This window comes from Hippoglossus stenolepis, chromosome 16 (genome assembly GCF_022539355.2).
Source record: "Hippoglossus stenolepis isolate QCI-W04-F060 chromosome 16, HSTE1.2, whole genome shotgun sequence".
In the NCBI taxonomy this organism is placed as follows: domain Eukaryota; kingdom Metazoa; phylum Chordata; class Actinopteri; order Pleuronectiformes; family Pleuronectidae; genus Hippoglossus; species Hippoglossus stenolepis.
In genome coordinates this window covers 3,220,368-3,243,237 of record NC_061498.1, presented here as the reverse complement: position 1 = coordinate 3,243,237, position 22,870 = coordinate 3,220,368, and the positions used below count along the sequence as shown (strand labels likewise).

The 22,870-nt window shown below is 42.2% G+C and overlaps 5 protein-coding genes and 3 non-coding genes across 8 annotated transcripts; 3 read left to right on the top strand and 5 right to left on the bottom strand.

Annotated features, from left to right (window-relative positions):
* The first annotated feature begins 961 nt into the window (after positions 1 to 961).
* ndufa6 (NADH:ubiquinone oxidoreductase subunit A6) lies at positions 962 to 2,367 on the top strand. The gene is made up of 3 exons (XM_035180388.2): positions 962 to 1,136; positions 1,918 to 2,033; positions 2,149 to 2,367. The coding sequence occupies exons 1-3, from the start codon at positions 998 to 1,000 to the stop codon at positions 2,278 to 2,280; spliced, it is 387 nt and encodes a 128-aa protein (XP_035036279.1). The 5' UTR covers positions 962 to 997; the 3' UTR covers positions 2,281 to 2,367.
* A 2-nt stretch (positions 2,368 to 2,369) lies between these two features.
* On the bottom strand, positions 2,370 to 4,666 carry LOC118123190 (essential MCU regulator, mitochondrial). Its single transcript, XM_035180395.2, has 4 exons — positions 4,646 to 4,666; positions 3,904 to 4,101; positions 3,350 to 3,514; positions 2,370 to 2,948 (listed from the first exon to the last, which is right to left on the bottom strand). The coding sequence occupies exons 1-3, from the start codon at positions 4,664 to 4,666 to the stop codon at positions 3,377 to 3,379; spliced, it is 357 nt and encodes a 118-aa protein (XP_035036286.2). The 3' UTR covers positions 2,370 to 2,948; positions 3,350 to 3,376.
* Positions 4,667 to 4,733: 67 nt separating this feature from the next.
* On the bottom strand, positions 4,734 to 11,141 carry fam234b (family with sequence similarity 234 member B). The gene is made up of 13 exons (XM_035180356.2): positions 11,019 to 11,141; positions 9,127 to 9,684; positions 8,536 to 8,649; positions 7,863 to 8,030; positions 7,591 to 7,706; positions 7,213 to 7,363; positions 6,994 to 7,135; positions 6,532 to 6,726; positions 6,334 to 6,412; positions 6,081 to 6,248; positions 5,845 to 5,953; positions 5,532 to 5,758; positions 4,734 to 5,439 (listed from the first exon to the last, which is right to left on the bottom strand). Exons 1-13 carry the CDS (start codon positions 11,053 to 11,055, stop codon positions 5,437 to 5,439), a joined length of 2,067 nt encoding a protein of 688 aa, XP_035036247.1. The 5' UTR covers positions 11,056 to 11,141; the 3' UTR covers positions 4,734 to 5,436.
* Positions 11,142 to 12,014: 873 nt separating this feature from the next.
* Positions 12,015 to 12,168, bottom strand: LOC118124126. The gene has a single exon (XR_004698686.1). It is a non-coding gene; the product is annotated as a U12 minor spliceosomal RNA (small nuclear RNA).
* An 895-nt stretch (positions 12,169 to 13,063) lies between these two features.
* LOC118124114 lies at positions 13,064 to 13,217 on the bottom strand. Its single transcript, XR_004698675.1, has one exon. It is a non-coding gene; the product is annotated as a U12 minor spliceosomal RNA (small nuclear RNA).
* Positions 13,218 to 14,171: 954 nt separating this feature from the next.
* Positions 14,172 to 14,325, bottom strand: LOC118124102. Its single transcript, XR_004698664.1, has one exon. It is a non-coding gene; the product is annotated as a U12 minor spliceosomal RNA (small nuclear RNA).
* A 415-nt stretch (positions 14,326 to 14,740) lies between these two features.
* Positions 14,741 to 19,987, top strand: poldip3 (polymerase (DNA-directed), delta interacting protein 3). The gene is made up of 10 exons (XM_035180361.2): positions 14,741 to 14,903; positions 15,641 to 15,747; positions 15,867 to 16,339; positions 16,463 to 16,507; positions 16,649 to 16,723; positions 16,835 to 17,056; positions 17,599 to 17,676; positions 17,792 to 17,921; positions 18,189 to 18,255; positions 18,978 to 19,987. Exons 1-10 carry the CDS (start codon positions 14,836 to 14,838, stop codon positions 19,186 to 19,188), a joined length of 1,476 nt encoding a protein of 491 aa, XP_035036252.2. The 5' UTR covers positions 14,741 to 14,835; the 3' UTR covers positions 19,189 to 19,987.
* Positions 19,988 to 20,511: 524 nt separating this feature from the next.
* On the top strand, positions 20,512 to 22,775 carry rrp7a (ribosomal RNA processing 7 homolog A). Its single transcript, XM_035180372.2, has 7 exons — positions 20,512 to 20,595; positions 20,808 to 20,950; positions 21,414 to 21,539; positions 21,626 to 21,749; positions 22,033 to 22,130; positions 22,214 to 22,421; positions 22,595 to 22,775. The coding sequence occupies exons 1-7, from the start codon at positions 20,532 to 20,534 to the stop codon at positions 22,678 to 22,680; spliced, it is 849 nt and encodes a 282-aa protein (XP_035036263.1). The 5' UTR covers positions 20,512 to 20,531; the 3' UTR covers positions 22,681 to 22,775.
* The last annotated feature ends 95 nt before the right edge of the window (positions 22,776 to 22,870 follow it).

The window sequence follows — 22,870 nt, the reverse complement described above, 5'->3', positions numbered from 1 at the left end:
AGTCCCTCCAGATGTTCCTGACATGTATTAACTATGATATGACGTCACCGTGACCTTTGACCTTTCACCACTAAAATCTCACCAGTTTATCTTTGAGTCCAAGTGATGACTGGTCGAAATTGGAAGACATTTACTGCTGATTCTTGATGAGCAGCAGTGACTCATTTTTAAATATATACCGTGAACACATTTTGGATTTTAGTAACTCTGCTCACTCACTCGTTAATGGGAATTTCTTGAGCAAAGATTTGTTTCGTAAGTCAGACAGACGTTGATTAATGTGCGACACAGTCAGAGTGTGTCACCGTTTAGTCTGGTTCCTGTTGTGAAAGCAAGATGATCGTCGAAGGTAAAGTCTACATGTGATTTAAGCACAGACTCAAAGATCAAATAGTTCTGGTGCTTGAATTCAACACAACCTGTTTTATTCATTCATTTTCACACATGCAGCCAAAACTTTCATAGCTTCCAAAGACGAGTGTATATCAAAATAAATGCAGGTAGTATTGACTCAATGATTTGAAGGATTTTTTATTTGTCACATGTACAGTGATGCAAGGTAAAAGCTGCATGGCGCCATTTTCTGTTTTTCTGCTGTTGTTTTGTTACGTTTGAAGAATCGGTCGCCATTTACTTCAATTCTATTGGATTTGGCTGCAACGCTGTTTAACCCCTGAAACTCCTAAAGTGTTTTGTGGACTGAAACACTTCCCCCCCCCCCTCCATCAGCATAGTGGTGAGATAATAAGACAATTTTCATTTTTGGGTGAACTATCCCATCTAATCCATTGTGAATTGTGTATTTAAAACATATAAATCTATTTCTAACAGTTAGTCCACTTCCTTTACATTTTCGAAATCGTAAATAAAAAAAGAATAACGATTTTAAAAAGCTGTGAAGTTGAACCAGCCTCGCCTCTAGGTGGCGCCACGGCGTCAGTCAGCATAATTGCACCGTCGAGTGAGCCAAACCGGAAACCCTCTAACGGCAGGTGTCATGGCGTCCGGAGCTGCGACCCGAGCGGCCGCCGGTGCAGCTAAAGTTGTCAAACCGTTTCTGAGCCGGGACCTGGACGAGGCGAAGCGCCGGGTCCGGGAGCTGTACCGAGCCTGGTACCGAGAGGTGCCCACCTCAGGTGAGCTCCGAGGCGGATAGGGGGGAGTTTGAAAACAGCGTCAAGGTCGTGGAGGGTTAGCATAACATTAGCTCCAAGCTAACAGCTAACATCCCTGTTCCTCCTCTGCGTTTTATAGAAACTTTGATATTGTCACGAATAACGAATATTTGCGTTTAAACGTTGCACAATTTATTATTCTTCGTGTTTATTTGTCCTTTTGAAAACATGATCGAGTGAACTGTGGTTTGATATTAGTCTGTGGATGTTGCTAAAGTTGTATTTGACATCTGTTTGTTAACATTTACAATTAAAGTATCTTAGATAATATACAGTGATTAAAGAGAGAGGAGAGTTAAATACTTTTATTACTATTTTTCATTATTACTGTTATTAATGTCTGTTGCATTAATCAACACCAATACGAGTTTCATACTTTGTGATGATCTAAATCACACTCAAGATAACACTGACTATAGGTGACTGTTATGAAACGTTTCCTTTTCCTAATTGAGGCTTTCATCCTTTAATTAGATTATAATTAAACCAATTAATACACAAGAAGCACAACCTGATGTTTATTTGTATTCTAAGCTGTGTCCCTCATCAATCCCATAACAACTCAGTGTTAGGGATATTCTGTATTTTTACTATTGTCAACAAATCATATATAAAGACCAAAACTCCTGATTTCTTCTGTAAATGTAAATGTGCCTTGTACATAATCCTCACCACTGCAAAGGTTTAAAAGTTAGTTTTCCTTGTCGTATCGTCATTTATTCTTGCATTCTTCTCTCTACAGTTGCAATTTTCCAGCTGGACATCACAACACGTCAGGCAAGAGACAAAGTGCGAGAGATGTTCGACAAGAACAAGCACGTCACTGACCCCCGTGTGATTGACATGTTGGTCATTAAGGTAAAAAAGAGGCTTGCATCAATCTGTGCACTGTATCAACCAATATCATGACCCAACATCTGGTTAATGGGATGGTTGGATGTTTTCTTATGTGTTTCTGTTATTAAATCTGCAGGGTAAAATGGAACTGGAGGAAACCATCAACATCTGGAAGCAGAAGACCCACATAATGCGCTATTTCCACGAGACCGAAGAGCCCCGTCCCACTGACTTCCTGTCCAAATTCTACCGGGGTCATGACCCATGAACGTTGTAGTTGCTGATCTCTGACCCTGCTCTTTGTTTCCAGTGTAACAGATGTTCCCCTGTACTGTAAATACACACTTAACTCTCACATGGCTGAAGGTTTGTCTTTTATTCCCGATCACATCGATGCAGGAATTAACTTAAAGGGGCAGTTTATCTTCACAGTTCTTCATAGAGCTGCTAATATTTTGGATGAACTGTCCCTTTAAGACCGGATAGAAGAACTGTTGGTCTGGCATTTTATTTACATTGAAATTATGTATTGAAGGAAGGTCACACACTGTTTTCATTCACTCTGTGTGTCCTGTACATTAATGTTTTTATGGTGCTTCCTCCTTGTATTTTGATCAGCAGTGTTTAAGACAGACCAGTTACATTCAGTTAAATGACACAGACACTTAACTTCCCATGACTGACTGTGGGATGTTTGAGTGCACAGATGCAATCAACTTACACCAAACTCCATTCAGCGTGTCATTCCTTTTGTTACAATTAAAGTAGTGCATGCAAATACAGAAAGCTTTGACCAGTTCAGCTCTATCCCAGTGTCGATAACAGCATGAAACCATTAACACAGTGCAGACTGAAGCAACTTGACAACACAGCAGACGAAGGCATTTATCTGCTCAGAAGCTCAGACTCCTCCCAGTAGTAGTGACGAAACATGATCTGAGGAGGGAAGAAGGAAAAGGGTGTGAGTGGTGCATAGAGAAGTTGATCTTAAAATCCCTTAACACACTGACACAACTTTAAAATATGACCGTTCCACCACACCTGCAAAATTCACAGCAAAGAAAATAATGAAGCAGACACGGACACACAGACGGATGCTTCTCTCTACTGGTGCATTTCAGCTGCAAGTGTGAAACTGTTTGTAGGTATACTAATTTGACATGTGAGTTGTAACCCTGGGAATAGGAAATGTTTGAGCAGTAAATGCAGTGTCGGTGCATAGTCTGGTGGATAGGCCCCTCTTGGTTAGAGCCTCTAAAGTGTGTGTGTGTGTGTGTGTGCTTTGCCACAGCCACAGTTCACAGTGAAGCCCACAACCAAAGCCATTGAGGTGATACCTGATTACCAGGAAGCCCTCAGACCCCTCAGTCATCGTCGTCGTCGTCCTCGGGCACAAAGATGTCGTGCTCCTCCAGCAGCGCAGCAAAGTTCTTGCTGATCTGAATCCCCACATACAAGAAGGGCAGCACTACCAGAGCAATCCGGACAGGGCCGAAGGGGGTCTGCTCCCCAGTGGCACACGTCCCACCATAGAAACAACTAAGTTAGTTCATGTCAAGCAGCTGAATGACTTCTACTAAGAAACACTTCAGTCTCCTCCCCTTTCCCTCCCTTTGTCTCAAGTTGTATTTGTCATGTGTAAGTTACTGAGTCAACAGTACAAAGTGCAATATGTTGATTATTGCATAATCACTGTATTGTCATAGTATCGAGGACCATGTGTAGTGTGTCATATCATTAACCTGTGATTCCCGCCTCTAATATGTGTGTATAAGTTATTACACATTTCCCAGAGGTGAGGGAGGAAGTGCAGGTGAACAGATGTGCAGTTTGTTGTTGTGTAACTCCAGCTGTTCCTCACAAACACACACACCCACACATCAACACTCACCTTCCTGGGTCTGGGCAGGATGGCACCGGACGATGAGCACACGGCTGTCCGGCTCAGTGTCACCGCCGGGAGGGCCGAGAGCCGGGCCACCAGGCGACCGAGGGCCGGAGACATGTTGACGGCTTCTGGTGCTTCAGCAATGCGGAAAAGGGGAGTGTGGGTGTGGAGCGTGTGGAGGAGCAACAGCGCCCCCCTGTGCTGGTTTCAGGAGGAAGGTTGACAATAGAAATATAAATTCTTAAATATTGTTTCTCAGTCATTTATCTTCGACTATATGTTCATTCACAAGTAAACACACTGACAATGTTTGACTGTTTTGGGCCTGAATTTCATTTTTTACATTCTTCGTCCTCGAAATGCAAAAGTTTGAGAACCACTGTCCTACAAGATAGAAAATATTCTGGACACCCTCTTCCTTATGCCCCTTAGAATAATATGACACAGCCTATTTTACACTTATCTATCTATTCTCATTCGTTATGTGAGTGAATAACACAAGAGAAATGTTTCAGAAAGATAGACTCCCCTAAACATGCCAGATCTTTTCATCAAGATCCACAAATGACTCGCTGAGAAGTTCAGGATTAAGAAAAACCAAGTTCCATGTTAATCCGTCAAGTTCCATGTTAATCCGTCCAGTAGTTTTTTCATAATCCAGCGAAATAACAGACAAACAATAAACACAACCTCTGTAGCAGAGGTAACTATTTTCACAAAATACCCAGAATATCTAACTTGTCACGGACCCTGATCTGAGAACCATCGGTCAATGAACACAACAATTTTGAGACACTGGAACAAATTGAAATAAACGACACAGGACTCAGGAGTGATTTTCATACTTTCTCTTGCAATATGTGAAGTCTTGGCTCACGCTTACATGTCGTACCTCTTGGCAGCCACATATCCAGAGAAGATGAGCACTGGTTGATTATACAACCATACAAAATCTGACAGGAGCAATCCAACAACAAAACAATTCAAAACATTAAAGCAAATCAATAAATACTGTACAGCATTTAATATTTACAGACTCCCTATACTACTGAAGTTAGTGATGAGCAAAAAGAACACTGTTAATGGCTGTTATGACAAAATGCATGTGAGGATTACACCACAGGAATATAATGGCCTCGGAGGAGAGAGGTGAAGAAGTGATGCACACTGTAAACACAATAAAAAGATTCTTCTGTCAGTAATAAACTGCTGATTAAGGTTCCTGCCGTCCACATCATACACATTCAATTAAATTGTGCAGGCTGAATTAAATAGTTTAAATAAGCGATTTCATTCTCCAAACATCATCTAAACCAAAACAATAAAAGCAAAAATGCAGATGAGCTTTTTACAGCAAACAAGTCTCTTGATCAGGGAGCAGAGGGGAACGTAGTGAGAAGCGTGTGAACGGCCTCAGATGGATTCTTATCGTGTCCGTGTGCAGAGCCGATCCACGACTTTCATCCCTTCCATCGCTTCACAAGCCTCCTCTCAGTCGTACCGCTTCATGTGACACAGGGTAACCACGGCGACTGGTCACTACACAAAGAAACACAGTAAGAGTTATCGTCAGTGAGCGTTGAGACTGAATCCTGCTCTTCTACCTGATCTGACATCTCACACTTTCTCACCTGGCGCTTGAAGGACAGACGCCTGAAGAACTTGTTGACCTCCAGCGCGCCGGGTTTAACGGATGTTCCCGTCTTGTTGCTTTCCCCCAGTCTCACAATTTGTGCTTTGACGATCGCGGCTCTCAGGCTCATGCTCTTCACTATGCGAGCGCTGGGCTTGGAGTCGGGGGTGGGCCGGGAGGACACCGTGATGTAGGAGGCGTCTTTCTGATGCTCCTGATAACTCACTGTCGAAGGAGGATGATACAGAATCTGCATTAAAACAGGTGTGGTTCCACAGTGTTGAGAACATTTGACCTGTGACGACTTTTACCTGCGGAGGTGACTGTGGTGTCTGTGGTGCTGGCGAGCTCCAGCAGGACTGTGGGATACACAGGGTGAAGCAGGAAGAGTTTTCTGATGAGCGGCTCACCGGGCGCCACCTAACAGCCGATAAGGACAGTTTTTACCAACTGGCAACGTTTAAACTCAAAGACAATGAAGTAGAACAAGGTGGGAGCATGTTTTTCATATGGGATCACTGAGCTCAGCTGTTTGTGGCAGACTCACGGTTGTCTTGGTAACATTCTTCAGTGCGTTGATGGGTTCACTAGCCCAGAAGAGGAAAGCTGATTGGCCAGTCGAGGTGGAAATTGCAGAAGTTTGCAAAACGAGTCGAGGACACACGAACTCTGCGGACCAGAGCAGTTTCCCAGTGGCTCCATCGATGAGCTGTGCCTGACAGAGTGGAGGAGAGAAGTGATGAGAGCAAACACAGACCCCAGCATGTGAGCAGCATGTGAGCCGCTGCGCTGATATTTACCTCCATGACGCCGTTTGCTGAATGCTGAAAGAACAGATCAAGGATTCCATCATCGTTGAAGTGTCCTGCAGCTGGTTGGCTACGACGGGACAAAAATAAATATTTTTAAGGATATTTTGCTAAACTTTTACATTTACTTTCCTGGTTTTGACTGAATTGATTCACTCAGAAGTGGCGTCGGGATGTGCAGGGCTTCACCTGTGGATGGGAGGTGAGCTGACGGTCCATTTCTTATGCATGTCCCTCTGCCTGAGGACGGACAGTTTGCTGGAGCCGTACACCAGCACCCAGTCGCTTCTGGTGGAGTTCAGGTTGGACACTGTGTCCAGGGTGTTGCGGTTGTTGCCAAAACCAGCAGCAAGTGGAAGCATGAACTCCACATGCTCGGATCCCCTAGAAAGACGATATCAGAGATCAGAATTATTTCAATCATACATGGTTTAATGTGTCAAAATAACATTTAAGATTTAATAATTTTTTACTCAGTTCCTGTGGAATCTAAACACAATAAGAACTTGTACAGTAGTTCAAGTGACCCGCTTGCAGCAGGTTTGGTAACTGTGTCTCTAACCATGCGCACTGATTGAAGGTTAAGTATTTAACAGACAAAAACCCGTCTGTACAGTTTAACCTGAGGCACGTGCCACTCATGAGGCGCACCTGTAAATGTCTATGAAGGAGGAAGTGTTGGTTTTTCTGAGTTCCTCCCACTTCGGATCTTTAATTCTAAGGGCCTGAGCAACTGGCATGTTCCCAGTGGCGCGGATGTAAATGTCGCGCAGAGAGATGGCCTCCACGTTACCTGAGGAAAAACAGACACAAAGTCACACAGAGTCTTTTACAGAATGATGTCTGTACATCTAGGATTGAATCTGTTACCTAGTCCAAAGAGAATGTAAAAGGCTCCTTTCTGTGTTTCATGCAGTAAAGGGCCGATCAGCTTTCCTTGCCCGGTGAGGTTGAACGGCACGGGACGTCCGAGCTGCGCCCCCGTCAGCCCCGAGATCAAAGTCAGGGACAGATCCAAGGTCTGGAAATGAAAACAGGAGAAATCAGCTTGTGGTCCCTGGATGTGTAGAGTTTAACACATCTTACTGCTATATCAATCTTTAAAATCTTGTATATGTAGCTTTTAAAGAGAGGTTCATTCTCAGTTCACTGCAAAGGTTGAATTTACTTATTTCCACTTGAAAAAACACCAAAAATATTTAATAATGCCAGGGGAGCACAAATGTTTGTGGACAACTGCGGCTGCACCTCATCTGCAGGCAGGGTGGCGATGAGCAGATCCGGGACTGAGTCGCCCTGCAGGTCTGGAAGTAACACCGCCTGGGATTCAATGTTCTTCAGCTGGACTGACGACAAATTCTTCCCTGGGGAGTGAAAGGAAACCAGTGTGACCTTGTGTTTGCTTTATGCTTTGAGGACATGACACGATGGAAACAACATAAGAGCAAATACACAAGGATTGTTGGAGAGGTTTGCAGTTATGTGCTGTTCTCTCCTCTTTGAAGAGCTTGAGTTCTGACCTGTGGTGCCGTTGACCGCCATGAGGATGGATTTGCTGATGAGGAGACACACAGTGGCCGGCTTCGAGCTGTACTGCAGACCACACTGGATGTACATCACAGACTCCGCCATGACCTTACTCCACAGCACCTGGCCGCTGACTGCAGACAACGCCACGGCACTGTAAACTGGGACAGGGAGAGGACGTCGAGCAGCGTTAGAAACCATGGAAACACACCAGAGTTAAAGAAATGAGAACGGTTCCAGAAGAGAGATATTACTGTGGAATCAGATTTAAATCAGTTGGCTCAGAAGTAGCAGGATTAGATTGCAGGATTTTATGTGTATGTAGCTAAAGTACAATGGAGAATTAGGGCTAAAAATAAAAAGGAATAAAGTGGTAATATTATGCTACATATCACGTTTGACTGGGAAAATCTGAAGATGAGTCTCTCGCCTGCATGAAAAAGAGCTAAACATTATCATGAGTATCAGGACTTTGAAAAGATTGTGCAAGAAACTGAGTCTGATCTGAAGAAGGAATCACACGGACTTGGAGGAAGTAACATATTTTGTGGAGGAGGAAACGTTTGTTAATCAGTGTTCTATCCAAAGTGGTTTCTTAAGTTTCTCAAGAAAGAGATTCTCTTCTCTACATCTCTTTAATTTGGCCCTAATACTCCTCCCACGTACTTTTGCTCCTTTGTGTGAGGTGGGTGTCGTTTGTCCATTCAGCGACGCCTAGGAACACGTCCTCCACCGAGTCACCGTCAACATCCCACAACGCCAGAGCAGGTGGAGTGACACCTAGACGGAGACGGCAAAACAAAATGAACATACCCACAATTAGAATCCTGGTTAATATCTGATCTGTGCCATGCTGGTGACGAGCTGAGACGTCTACTGGCTGCTTTACAAACACTGTAAACATCAGTGTATGGTTGTTTTTAAGGGGAATAGGCGTCAATGGTTGAATTTCGTGGCTGTATTGTCAGAGGGCATTTATCTAAATATTGTTGTTTGGTCGGTGAAGCGTGGATTTGGATTTGTTGCCACTCTACAATACTTAAGATCGTGCATGTTGAAACAGAACATGTGGTAATTACAGTCGACTAATTGAAGGGTGAGCCAGCGTCGTCTCGCCAAACAGACTCCTCAGTAAATCCTGACAGTGAGAGAAGTGAGTGGTGGCACAGCTCTTCTGAATGTGTTAACAATGACAAATAAAATACTAAAACGTAGCCACATTAGTTTATTACACGTGTCCCACATCGTTCTTGTTACCTCCTGCATCTCCCAGTGCTCTCTCCCACTGCAGTCTCTTCTCCAGCTCTCCCTTCCTGCAGGGGATCAGGAACGCACACAGCAACACCACCAGCATGGCAGAAACCAGTGGCACCAGGAAGAACGCACTTCGGATAGCGTTCTTCATCCTCAGCTTCTTCTCCTCTGCCTCTGCGCTGTGAACCCCCAGCCCGGTGCCCCCCAGCGAACCGGACCCTCCTCTGTCCTCCCCCGACCTGTCCCTGCCCGAGTCCCTCTGGCTCCAGTACTGCGCGCCCTTCATGTCGTCTCTGTCCTGCCGGGATTTGCTGGGGAGACGCTCTCTCCATTCGTCCTCGTCCTCCTCCTCATCCTCCTCGTCCTCCTGTGCCTCGTCCGTGGCTCCCACAAGTCGTCCGGACCTGCCGCCGCGCAGCTTGGAGGACCCCGCGCCGAGACAGCTGTCCCTGCCGAGGCCATTTCTGGGGTAGTTGAGCACAAGGTCGTCCTCCTCGCTCTCGTCCTCGCTGTCTGCTTGGGTGAGAGGGTCGTACTCGCCAAGCGCCGAGCCCTTCTTCCCTAAAGAGACACACAGAGAGCGGGTGAGGATTAAACGTCCTGTATGGTCCCTCAGTGAGAGTGGGACAAGTGATTATTGTTTTATGATACATTATTGATGCACAATCACTGATATATTCTCTCACAATACTCGAGCATTAGAAATGTATCCTAATTTGTTTTTACATTTAAAACTTATAGCTTTTTTCCCTCTGTAGCCTAGGGCAATAATTTCTCGAATAACATTTTATGAAAGTATTGTCCTTTAATTCTCAAGTGATGATTTAAAACAGTGGAATCAGTGGCATCTTTTAAATCACCTCTAAAAGTATTCTTATTTATTCTATTACACAATGTTTTAATACCTGCAGGTGTTAGCTCAGCTGTCATATAATTTAACTGTTATTGTTTTAATGCTGTATAATTTGTCTGTATTATTTTATTCCCTGATCTTGTTTGTCTTCAACCTGATTTGTTTTAATAATTTTACAACCATGTAAAAACACTGTAATAACCTGTAACAAATAAAGTTTACTGTTATGATTATATTGATTGTTGTTGTAGTTTATCTCATTAGAGAAGAAGAAAGTCACATTGTTTATCATCTTATTTCTACTATTGTTCCTGAAACATCTTTTTGCTTCTCGTCTACTCTTCATACATTTATTAATAATAGTAATAATAATGATACATTGCCTTTCTAGACACCTAAGAACAAAACATTATAAATAAACACATGAATGATTAAAGTAAAACCAAGTGTTAAAGTCGGATCAGGAGACGGATACAAACCTTTCAATGCAACATATGTGACGAAGGAATAGTAAATAAAAACCGAGGTTAAATTCAGGTTCACATTATGTCACTAAAATCTGATTATTGAGTGACGGATGCGATATGAGACTGATGTAAACAGATGTGGTTTGAGTCGAATGGCTTCCAGTCATACTAGTACTGCATAGATTTAAACTACTATGCAAAACTGTGACTGTAACACAACTGCGAATGCACACAACTGCCTGTTTGGATCTGTTACGTCTCATTCATCATCGAGCCCTGTTGGTTCACTGAGCAGAGGCTGTGCTGGTGTTAGCAGCCAGCTAACGGACACACGCACCACACACACACAGAGACACACAGTCACACACACTCAGCCATCAGCATGCTGCTCTGCATTAACACACACACACACACACACACTCCATCATATGTAACATGTCAGATCGAACACGTCCATGACAGAGGGATGTTGTGAAGCGGACTGGTGACAGATCTCCTCTCACTGGTGATGGCTGCTTGTAGATCTGTTATTATTCATGTCCGTCTTCATGTTGTGTGTGTAAACAGGCTCTTACCGGGTAGTTTGAGCGCACGGGACAGAGCTGCGGCCATTTCTCCTCCGACAGATCCGCGAGGCAGCGACGAGAAGCGGCTGCAGTGAGCTCGAGGCACCGATCGACCCCGGCAGGTTGGAGCTGCCCCGCTGCATCATGGGACGTGTAGTTTGTACGTCACCAGAATCTGTGGCAGCTGACGTATGTGTGCACATGCAAGGGGTTCGACTCCGGTTCAGCATCGCTGTCAATGTACCTGCAGAGTAAATGAACATAAGAAGATATAGACAATGTATAGAAAGAGAGATAGTTATAAATATATATAAAGAATGATTATTGCCAAGCAGGTTTACACATACAAAGAATTTTTTTTGCATAATATTAAGTATAATATATATATATATATCCACCGTGGGCCTTATGACTGCATACTACTGTGTAGTATGTTTTGAGTACTTAATATGTTGCATACTTATATGTTCTGTTTTTGTGTACTTATATGTGCTTTCTACTAATATGTTGACACCGTGGATCAGAGAGAAAAACTGCATCTCAATCCTGTCTGTACTGCACATGTGGCAGAATTGACCATAAAGTTGACTTTGACAAATAGCAAAAATAGCCAAAAAATGTAATAGGGAACAAACTTTAATATAAAAACACTTTAAGCACCAGGGGGAGGGTTTGTGTTATATGTTATAAGGAGAGAATGTGAATCTAAACAAAATGATTTTCTACACCTGTGAATTTATAGTCTTAGTTTTTTATTGTTTTGTATTTGACTTTTCAAATAAGGTTTCTTCTTGTCCAGAACCTTTCATTGTACTGACCCTGTGTTAACTGCATATGACAAATAACACTGGGAACTTGATTTAAACACAGTAAGATACATGTGAAAAGTATTTGTACACTGGGTGAGGAGTATAATCAGCTGTGTAACATGTTTAAAGCCACAGTGATACTCAGTCTATATTATTATCAGATAGTATTATTTGTTTTTATACAGAGAAGGGGTTCGGGGAAGGTCCTGGTCCCACGAGGCATCTCACAAAGTAGGTGAGTCACCTCAGCGGTCAGACCTTTACCCGCTCAAAAATTCATCTCGTAGTTTGAACGAGGACACAGGCGTCACCCCGCGTCGTTATTTTCCTTACTCATCAGTTTAAGGCATGATGAGGAGAGCGCGGGCACGAGCATAGAGCGGGAGCCCCGGTGTTCTGTGTCAGGGTGTCACAGTATGTGTGCACATGCAAGGGGTGTGACTCCGGTTTAGCATCTCAATGTACCTGCAGAGTAAATTAACATAAGAAGATATAGACAATGTATAGAAAGAGAGATAGTTGAAGCATTGAGCAAAATATAAACAGTATATATATATATATAAAGAACGATGGTTAAAGAATAGTGCAAACAAACAATATATATAAAGAATTATTATTGCAAAGCAGGTTTACACATACAAGGAATTTGCTATGGTGGTTTTTGCAAGTATAATATATATATCCACTGTGTACCTTATGACTGCATACTATGTTGTACTGTGTAATATGTTTTGAGTACTTAATGTGTTGCATACATATATGTTCTGTTTTTGTGTACTTATATGTTCTGTCTACTTATATGTTGACACCGGGGATCAGAGAGAAAAACTGCATTTCAATCCTGTCTGTACTGCACATGTGGCAGAACTGACAATAAAGTTGACTTTGACAAATATTAAAAATACCCAAAACAATTAAATAGGAAACAAACTTGAATATAAAAACATTTTAAGCACCAGGGGAGGGATTATGCAACAAGATGTCAGGAGAGATTTTCTGCACCTTATTCTTTAATTGTATTGTATTTGACTTTTCAAATTGAGTTTCTTCTTGTCCAACACCTTTCATTGTACTGACACTGTGTTAACTGCATATAACTTTTAAATACAGTAAGATACATGTGAAAAGTATTTGTACACTGGGTGAGGAGTATAATCAGCTGTGTGACATGTTTAGAGCCCCAGTGATACTCAGTCTATATTATTATCAGATAGCATTATTTGTTTTTATACAGAGAAGGGGTTCGGGGAAGGTCCTGGTCCCACGAGGCATCTCACAAAGTAGGTGAGTCACCTCAGCGGTCAGACCTTTACCCGCTCAAAAATTCATCTCGTAGTTTGAACGAGGACACAGGCGTCACCCCGCGTCGTTATTTTCCTTACTCATCAGTTTAAGGCATGATGAGGAGAGCGCGGGCACGAGCATAGAGCGGGAGCCCCGGTGTTCTGTGTCAGGGTGTCACAGTATGTGTGCACATGCAAGGGGTGTGACTCCGGTTTAGCATCTCAATGTACCTGCAGAGTAAATTAACATAAGAAGATATAGACAATGTATAGAAAGAGAGATAGTTGAAGCATTGAGCAAAATATAAACAGTATATATATATATATAAAGAACGATGGTTAAAGAATAGTGCAAACAAACAATATATATAAAGAATTATTATTGCAAAGCAGGTTTACACATACAAGGAATTTGCTGTGGTGTTTTTTTGCAAGTATAATATATATATCCACTGTGTACCTTATGACTGCATACTATGTTGTACTGTGTACTATGTTTTGAGTACTTAATATGTTGCATACATATATGTTCTGTTTTTGTGTACTTATATGTTCTGTCTACTTATATGTTTACACCGGGGATCAGAGAGAAAAACTGCATTTCAATCCTGTCTGTACTGCACATGTGGCAGAACTGACAATAAAGTTGACTTTGACAAATATTAAAAATACCCAAAACAATTAAATAGGAAACAAACTTTAATATAAAAACACTATAAGCACCAGGGGGAGGGATTGTGTTATATGTTATAAGGAGAGAATGTGAATCTAAAGAAAATGATTTTCTGCACCTTTGAATTTATACAGTCTTAGTTTTGTATTGTTTTGTATTTGACTTTTCAAATTGAGTTTCTTCTTGTCCAGAACCTTTCATTGTACTGACACTGTGTTAACTGCATATGACAAATAACACTGGGAACTTGTTTTAAACACAGTAAGATACGTGTAAAAAGTATTTGTACACTGGGTGAGGAGTATAATCAGCTGTGTGACATGTTTAAAGCCCCAGTGATACTCAGTCTATATTATTATCAGATAGCATTATTTGTTTTTATACAGAGAAGGGGTTCGGGGAAGGTCCTGGTCCCACGAGGCATCTCACAAAGTAGGTGAGTCACCTCAGCGGTCAGACCTTTACCCGCTCAAAAATTCATCTCGTAGTTTGAACGAGGACACAGGCGTCACCCCGCGTCGTTATTTTCCTTACTCATCAGTTTAAGGCATGATGAGGAGAAGGCGGGCACGAGCATAGAGCGGGAGCCCCGGTGTTCTGTGTCAGGGTGTCAGCATCCGATCGGGGACAACATGTCGGGGAGTGTGTAGAAACTCACCCGAGGGGGCGAGGTGGTTGTTTGTTACATAATCAGAGACGAGCATGTTCCAGATGATTCATAAAAAGGTTTTAAACACTTGTTTCTGATGTTTGTTGTCAAAATGTGGGCGTGTGGCGCAAGGGCTTGTGGGTAACGAGCATCCGGGTTCCCTCACAAACTCGACACCAATAATAGATTTATAAACCATGTGTGAGTGGCGGTGCGGTGATCACATCAATGTCACTTTGATCCGCGTTTCAATAAAACTCGTTTTAATCCGTATAATCCGTGACGATTAAACGAGATTATTTAAAACAACTCAGCGAAACACCAAATCCCGTCGGGCCGCAGTGCACCCTGGGTGAACTCGGCTTCCGTAGTCGTACATAAAGATTTGTCAAACGCGAGGCGGTGAGAGAAAATGGCAGACGTCTCCCTGGATGAGGTGATACGACGGCGCGGCATTAACACGAAGGCCCCAGCGAAACGGTACAAAGTCCACAACATGTGTCGGTTAATAATCGCGCAGAAGCGACGCAGTAACTTGCCGCATTTAAACAAACTGCGTAACGGAGCCCGAGCGCTGCTGCTAGCTAGTTGACCACCGTATGCTAACGTTAGCTGATGCTAGCTGTGTCGTTAAATGCTAAGCTAAGTAGCTGATATTATGTGTAGGCCTCCAAGTTGGAAGCTAATTTTAAAAATTTTGGAAATTCATCTATATCCCCGGCTTTTTTTTTTGAATAATGTAGGTTTAGTCTTCGAAGTAGCGCAGAGGTGGAAACGCAGTTACTGGTCTGCTCGTGTTTGTAGCTTTACTGGTCGTAAGCTAACCAGTAAGCTAATGATGTAGATGTTGCAGCCAAAACCCGTAGTTCAGTTTCGGGAAATGAATACGTTCAATTATAATGTTTGTGTGTTCAAGGACCAAGTTTAAAACATGTCTATATAGTCCTCATCATTATTGTTACAGCCAATACACTATATATCATGTATAATATATATGAGTAGCATTGTCTGGTAAATATCAAAGCCCCAGTATAACAAAGACATTCCCACTTTCTGGGTTAAAAGAGTTAATTCACGCATTAATAAATTAAGCTTTATTGTTCTTTGTGATGCTGCTAAAATATGAACTATTTGTAGTTCTTAAATCGTGCTAAGTAGAATCCATATACACAATCCTAATGTGGGTAATCGTAACAATTGCTTTTCTTTCCTCGTAGGCCCACGTTTGCATGGGGTGCAGGAGGCGCTGGCAAAAGTTTTGATGCCCGGCAAAAGATTGGAGTTGATGTCAGACAGCGGCTTGGAGGTGGAGGAGCAGCAGCAGGTAAAAGCTACAGATGTTTCATAGACAAATTAAAATGCCTTTATGCTCAACTGATCTTCAAGTGGGATGTGTTAAGTATTAAAAGACAAGTTTACTATCGAAACCCTTTCTCCCCTCAGGTTTTCAAGTGAAAGATGCCAGAGAAAAGCTGGTACAGAAAGATGCCCGCTTCAAAATCCGTGGCCGAGGAGGAGGAGGAGGCGGCGGCGGAGGAGGAGGCGGCGGCGGCGGCGGCGGTGGAGGAGGAGGAGGAGGAGGAGGCGGAGTGCAGGACGCACGTCAAATGATCAACTCACGCAAACAAGGGCAGTTTACGGTTCCTGCACAGGCCATGCCAAAGACAGGAGCAACACACCAGCTACACAGCCAGACACTTGTGCAGCAGATACAGATGCACCCCAACAACAATCCGGGTGGAATGAACTCACGGCAGTTTGGTCCTAATGTACAAGTGCTGAGGGGCAGTGCACCCCCACAGCTGAGCACTAATAAGAGAATGATGGATGCTCGTGATAGGCTGAGCCTCAAGAGGAGTATTGGCGGATCTATGGCAGCTGCCATCCCGCCCCTAAAGATAACAAAGACCATCCAGGTTGGTTTGAAATAAGCAGCTGTGTTTGTGTAGAATCAGCAACACGCCCTTCTTGAAAGTGTGTCTATTGAATTGTTTAAACATATTGTCATGCTCACTAATACATGATGCTTCCTTTTACAGCAACGGCCGTTAGGGATGTCAAGTGGCATACGTCCAGGCACACAGGTAGAGCTCTTTTTCCTGTAATGTTAAAACATGACAGATTGAGTTGTGTTTTCAAGAATTTTAATCTGAAAGATGTTATTTTTCCTTTAATGGCTAACTCTGTAAAACATGGTTCTGACAATATCCTTTCAAATCCCACAGCCTGTTTCAAATGACCTGAATTCCAACTCCAGTAAACAAATGAAGCTTACTTCTGCAAACATGCTACAATCCCGGGTAAGAGCGAGGACTCAGCACAAACTTAGTAGTATTATAAAGTATTATATCAATTATTACATCCTAGCAATTTAATAAAACTCTTCCTTTCCACTCCTCTATTTCATATAGTCTGGATCAGTTGGCTCCCTATTCTCCATGTCATCACCAATCACCAAGGTGGTTCAAAATGACTCCTATACAGCCCCACGCCCTCCGGTCCCTGTGACTCCCACCCGGTCCAACAGCAGCATCACTCCCACCCGATCCTCCGCTGCAGCCTTACAGCCAATCTCCAGGAGCCTGCAGCAAAGCCCAGCAGAAGCCAGCACAACTGCCCCTGCTCCCCCTCAGGTAAACATCTCTTACTTGCAGCTGTAGGTCAGAATGCACTCCTCTCCTTCCTTTGTAGCATGTAACCTTTTGTATTTATTCAGAGTAATTTACATGGATGCAACACATTCTATTGAAAGAAGCCACCCAAGATAAGCTTGATTGATTGAGCCCATCAGATGTTCCGATACCAATTTAACAACTTATAATGTATATTTAAACTGCTGTGTGCTACTAACTCTGTATGCAAATGATGATTCCTGTCATTGTTTTAGGCCTCGGCTCAGGTTGAATCCTTTGTTAAACAAAAGCATACAGAGAATACTCAAATGCTTTATGATAACATTAGTGCCACCCCTCCAATCTGAAGTCTTATACGATACACGTTTTACTCATGGGACTTTCTAGCAAATCTCTTCTTCGCCCTCTATAAACAGAACTCACTCAGAGTTCAATTTAACCAAATGAAAAGGTGTTTGTTTGAAAACACTTTGACACATTTTTAAATTAGTCATTTCCAATACAGATGCTTTATCATGTGCTGTTGTCATATTTCTTTCCAGCCCACTTTCAGTCCTTTGGAGGGGACAAAAATAACGGTGAACAATCTGCATCCCCGGGTCACTGAGGAAGACATAGTTGTGAGTGAATCAAACTGTTTGACTACAAACTTTTATATTTGATATTCATTTGTGTGCTGAGTGCTGTTGTACCACCATGACTCATTCAATGTGTGCTTATGCTATTCGTCCACAGGAACTGTTCTGTGTGTGTGGTGCCTTGAAGCGAGCACGGCTGGTGAAGGTGGGTGTGGCTGAAGTGGTGTTTGTCCGCAAAGAGGACGCTGTCAGCGCTTACAGGAAGTACAACAACCGCTGCCTGGACGGTGAGTGCCAGTAGCAAGGACACACGCATCATAGGGGTGTCTAGGTTTTGGGAACTGTCTTGTTGTGCATACATGACTTGAGTAGATATGACAAGTTTAATGGTTGAGGACAATTTTGTATATATTTAATCAAACTAAGTGGTTTTGTTGAACTGAAGGATGATAGCCTGCTTGGTTATACTCTGCATTAGAGGGACTACGACTCTCCAGAGTGATGAAGTTACTGTGTTTCTGTGTATAATAACTTTTCTCCTTATTCATCTCCAGGCCAACCCATGAAGTGTAACCTTCATATTCAGGGAAATGTCATCACGTCTGATCAGCCCATTCTATTGTAAGTGAACCTGCAGGGCTCCGTTCCTTCATTCCAAATTAATCTGGTGTAACTATGTTTGCATGCAAATACAAAATTTAGCATATTTTGCCTTTAAGTATAAACATCCCTCATATGACTCAAATTAAATATTCATGTTATCAACTTCATATAATCTAGCAGTGACTATTTAGGCATGATTTGTTCATTCTTACTTGAACAGTGACACAGAAAACACATTTTGGAATTGGGTTATTCTGTCTAAGATATAGTTGGTTTTTTTTAATGCTTTCAGTGGTTTCAGGATGGACAATCAAGTCGTGAGGCTTAGCTTCCTAACAGGTTCTATTTAAACCTTTACAGAACCCATACAAAACTGAGTACATGTACAAATAAGGATATTCTTCACAGGACCACAGCCTCTGTTCGTACGTGTGACGATTCTATTGGCACCAAATCAAACACATTTAATCACATTCAGGTGATGCATTTCATGCAAAACCTATACAGACACTGAACTACTGATTTCTATACTTACAAGTGAAACTCTACCCAATACTACCTAAAGAACGAAAGACAGAAAAAGGTCTTACAAGCTTTACTTTGAAATATTAATTGCAGTGACTGTTGCCAAAGTCGAGGCTTACATCCTCCACTAGAGTCTTGTAATTGTAATATGACAACTACCATTTTTCTGGAAAATTAGTGGAGTTTTGACACTGTTCTCTCCCCGGCTCCTGCAGGAGGCTCAGTGACACCCCAGGCAGCAGCACAAAGAAAGACGGTCTCCCTCCCTCCTTGTCTCGTCCCGCTGGTCAGCGCGCCTCCTCTCATCCCACTCCAGAGGTCGACCCACAGACCATCCTAAAAGCTCTGTTCAAGTCCACTGCACAGTCCAGCACCACCGCTGAGCCCCCCAACTCACAGGCCACCGCCTTTCGCATCAAGATATAGCTCCTGTTTAGTGAATATTGCTGCATTCTCAGTGTTTAGAAAGGAACTGTGGTTCTCACCTTGACCGCAGCCATCATTCTCATAGCAAAAAGATTTTTACACATTTGATATACATGGAAACTCCGGAACCTGGAATTCATGGATGTCGACTTCCTGTTTTTTGTTTTGTGGTTTCCAAACTTCACCCGTTTGTTTCTTAGATGGACCAGTGGAAAGAAACGTGATGTGGTTTGTTTTAATCCAATGAGGTGGTGGATGCCAAATTACACTGTGTTTAGGGTTGCTGTTTTTTTTTTTGACAATTCAATGTCACCTAATCTAAATATGTTGAGTTTTTTAATTATCCAGTTTGACTCTAATTAAACCAAACCAATAACGAAGAAAAGGGTGGTACATGGGTCGTATGTTCAATTATATTGTCTGCATGTATTTCAAAGTGTGTGTGTGTGTGGGAAGAAACGGACCATCGACAAATCCTAATTTAAACCACAGACGATGTCTTACCATCCAAAATGTTCAAGAGTTGCTTGTGGTAGAAAATCATGAAGGACCGGAACTACGATCCCATCATTTCAGTGAACCCATCTCATTTTTGTGGTATCGAGATTCTTGTGTGTTCTGTCGATAGTTTTACTCGGCTGTCTCGTGTTCCAATCGGCATATGTTTAGTTATTTCTTGTATGCGTTACACTTGATTTATCTTCAAGGACTGTAAATTACTTTCAGACGCTTGTCAGTCAGTCGAGAGGAGCCTAGAGAGTGAAACGTGAAATGTCACCATTAAATATTTAGCTTTGTAGCTGTTGTCTGAGACTCTTCTTTCCTGTTTTTAATATGATCATTGAATAAGTGTCATAGTGAAAATAACATCAAATATAGAGTGGAGAACTGATGTAAATCGAATATTCATAATTTTATTGTAATTAATTGTGGACTTTACCCATTGTGTTTATATAAATACATATTTGTGTAGCAATCCTACAAGGTGCTTCACGAGGAAAAATAATATAAATATTTATGGATATAAGTCATAAAAAACTACAATATAAATATGGATATAGTGTGGATATGATTAAAGAATATTTATAACAAATGTATACATACTAAATACGATGCAAACATTTACACATTTAAATCCGTTTGTATTTGTATTATATTTCTTTGCATATATGTAAATATACAGATATGATTTATTTAATTACAGGAAAAGTTATTGTATAAAATGTATATCAGAATGAAAACATAATATAACTATAGTAACGAATACAAATATAAAACACAGACGCTCAAATATTTTTCTTTTACGTTTTGTTTGTACTTCCGGTGTGAGAGGTCACAACAAAATGGCGGCGTCCAAGAGGAAACATGCTAGTGGGCAGCCTTGTATCATTCCTGGAGGATTCGCAGGTACTTTGTGATAAAATGAAGAATCTTTAAACATGTGTTTACACCAGGACCGAACTTATTCCTTGTGATTTGACTGTGATGGAGGTTATTGATCTGTAGCTGTTGTTTAGGACGGACAACAGGGGTTCGCCTGATGTTCACAGATGTTTAACTGCACCGAGAGACGTGTCGCTTTCTTCAGCTTTTCTCTTCCTCTCTCCTCTTCCTCACAGTCTTGTCCCTGAAGTTCAGCTCTGACTCCGCAGCTCAACACACAGTTTATGTGAAAGAGCACAAAGTTCGAGCAGAGAAGAATTCACACAGACCTCTGGACCGGACGTTGTTTGTCCTCAACATCCCCCCGTACTGCTCCGAGGTAAAGTGTGTGTCTCTGGGATCCTCCTCTGAATAAGTTCAGACTTATCATTGTGACAAATCAAATAAACAAATTACAGAGTAGAGCACAGAAATATAGATCAAATCAAATAAACGTTACTGTCCCCATGGGGAGATTGTTGCAGAACAGAATATTGTGCATCAAACAACAAAAACCCAGAACACGGGGACATATCGTGAGAGACCCAGAATAATAAAGCAGAATAAAAGTTAGTTGAATATTGAACCTGCCCTAAAAACATAAAACACCAAAAGAATTTAAAGCTTTAAAGATGAAAAACAAAAACTGGCATTAAATCCTGAAAACCAAAGTGTAAAGGTTTTTTAGATACACGGCCGAATCTCCATGTTTCCTTGTTGAGTCGTGTGATGGACGTTGGTCTTATCTTAGCACAAATCGTTCCTAATACCAGATTACATTTTTCCTGCTGTTTGTGTTCCAGGCCGTTGTCACCGAGTTATTCTCCCAGTTCGGCCCTGTTCAGTCGGTGGAGCTCCGAGACCATCCAGGCTCCTTCCAGGACTCCGGACCCAAACTGAGCAAGCTCTTCAGACCAGCCGAGAAGAAGGTTGGTGCTTGGTTCCTCCTGCTGTTTGCAAAAAACATTCACACTACGAGTGTTTTACCTCGTGTGTCTCTCTCCACCTCTTCCAGGGTTTCAAAGTTGGATATATCGTGTTCCAAAAGTCCTCCAGTGTAAATTCAGCTAAATCCCACCCAGATGATGAGCCCCTGGTGGTCTGCACCGAGGAGCGTCCCGTGAAGACCGGAGTACAGAGTGAGTCGTGCACTTGTTTCTTTCATTAATGCGACATTTAATATTATTTTATCTTTTAATTTAATACTGGGGTGGTAATGTTTTGTTAATCTTAGTCTTTAAAATGTGAACCAAGTATTAGACCAGATCTCAAGAATCATTGAGGACCCATGAGGGTTCAAACCTTTTCTTGTCGCTGACCACTTGTGATCCGATCACTTAGCACAGATGTTGGTACCAGGTCTGATCAGGATCTTAAGAGTTTCATCCTTATGACACATCTGTGGTGTATTTCTCTCACCAGAATGGATTCACCAGTACACGGAGTCTTTCATTCAGCCGGACAAACTACAGCAAAAAGTCGACTCGTTCATGGAGGGCTACGACAAGCGGAAAAGAGAGGTGAGAATTCTGCAGCATCACACCACCCCCCCCTGCCTCCATCCAGAACATGTGACTCAACCTGGGTTTTGTTTTTGTCACAGATAGAGGAGCAGCAGAGGAAGGAGGCTGAGCAGGAGCAAGAGGACGAAGAGGGCTGGGTGAAAGTCACCAAAGGTCACAAGGGCGCCAAGGCCCGTCCCCACAGCGAGGCGGCCAACAAGAGGACTCTACAGAAAGAGATAAGGAAGAAGAAGAGGAAGGAGCTCATGAACTTCTACTCCTGGCAGCAGAGGAACACACAAAAAGAACGTAAGTTGGTTATATTTAAACGGCACTACTGAGCCATTGTAAACATATTTAGTAGAATTTGTCTTTAGTTTATTCTTTCCTCTGGAGGCTAGAATTTGTCTGTAGGAGATAAAATAATCACGCTTTGTAAAATCTGAACGTCCATGATACAATCTTTTGTGTTTGTTTTTCAGATATTGCTGAACTAAGGAAAAAGTTCGAGGAGGATAAACAGAAAATTGCTCTGCTGAGAGCACAGAGGAAGTTCAGACCTTACTGAGTAGACTACCAAGATTCCTATTCGCTCATTTCACTGCTTCACTTCAATGTAAAATCTTTATTATAAAGGAATGTGTTAATAAACTGTTATTCTGATTCACTATTTCTCATGATTACTGAATGACTTGCACCTCAGAGGAGATGAAATACGTTTGGGGGAAAGTGGATTTCCAGAAAGTGTTTGAAAGGTG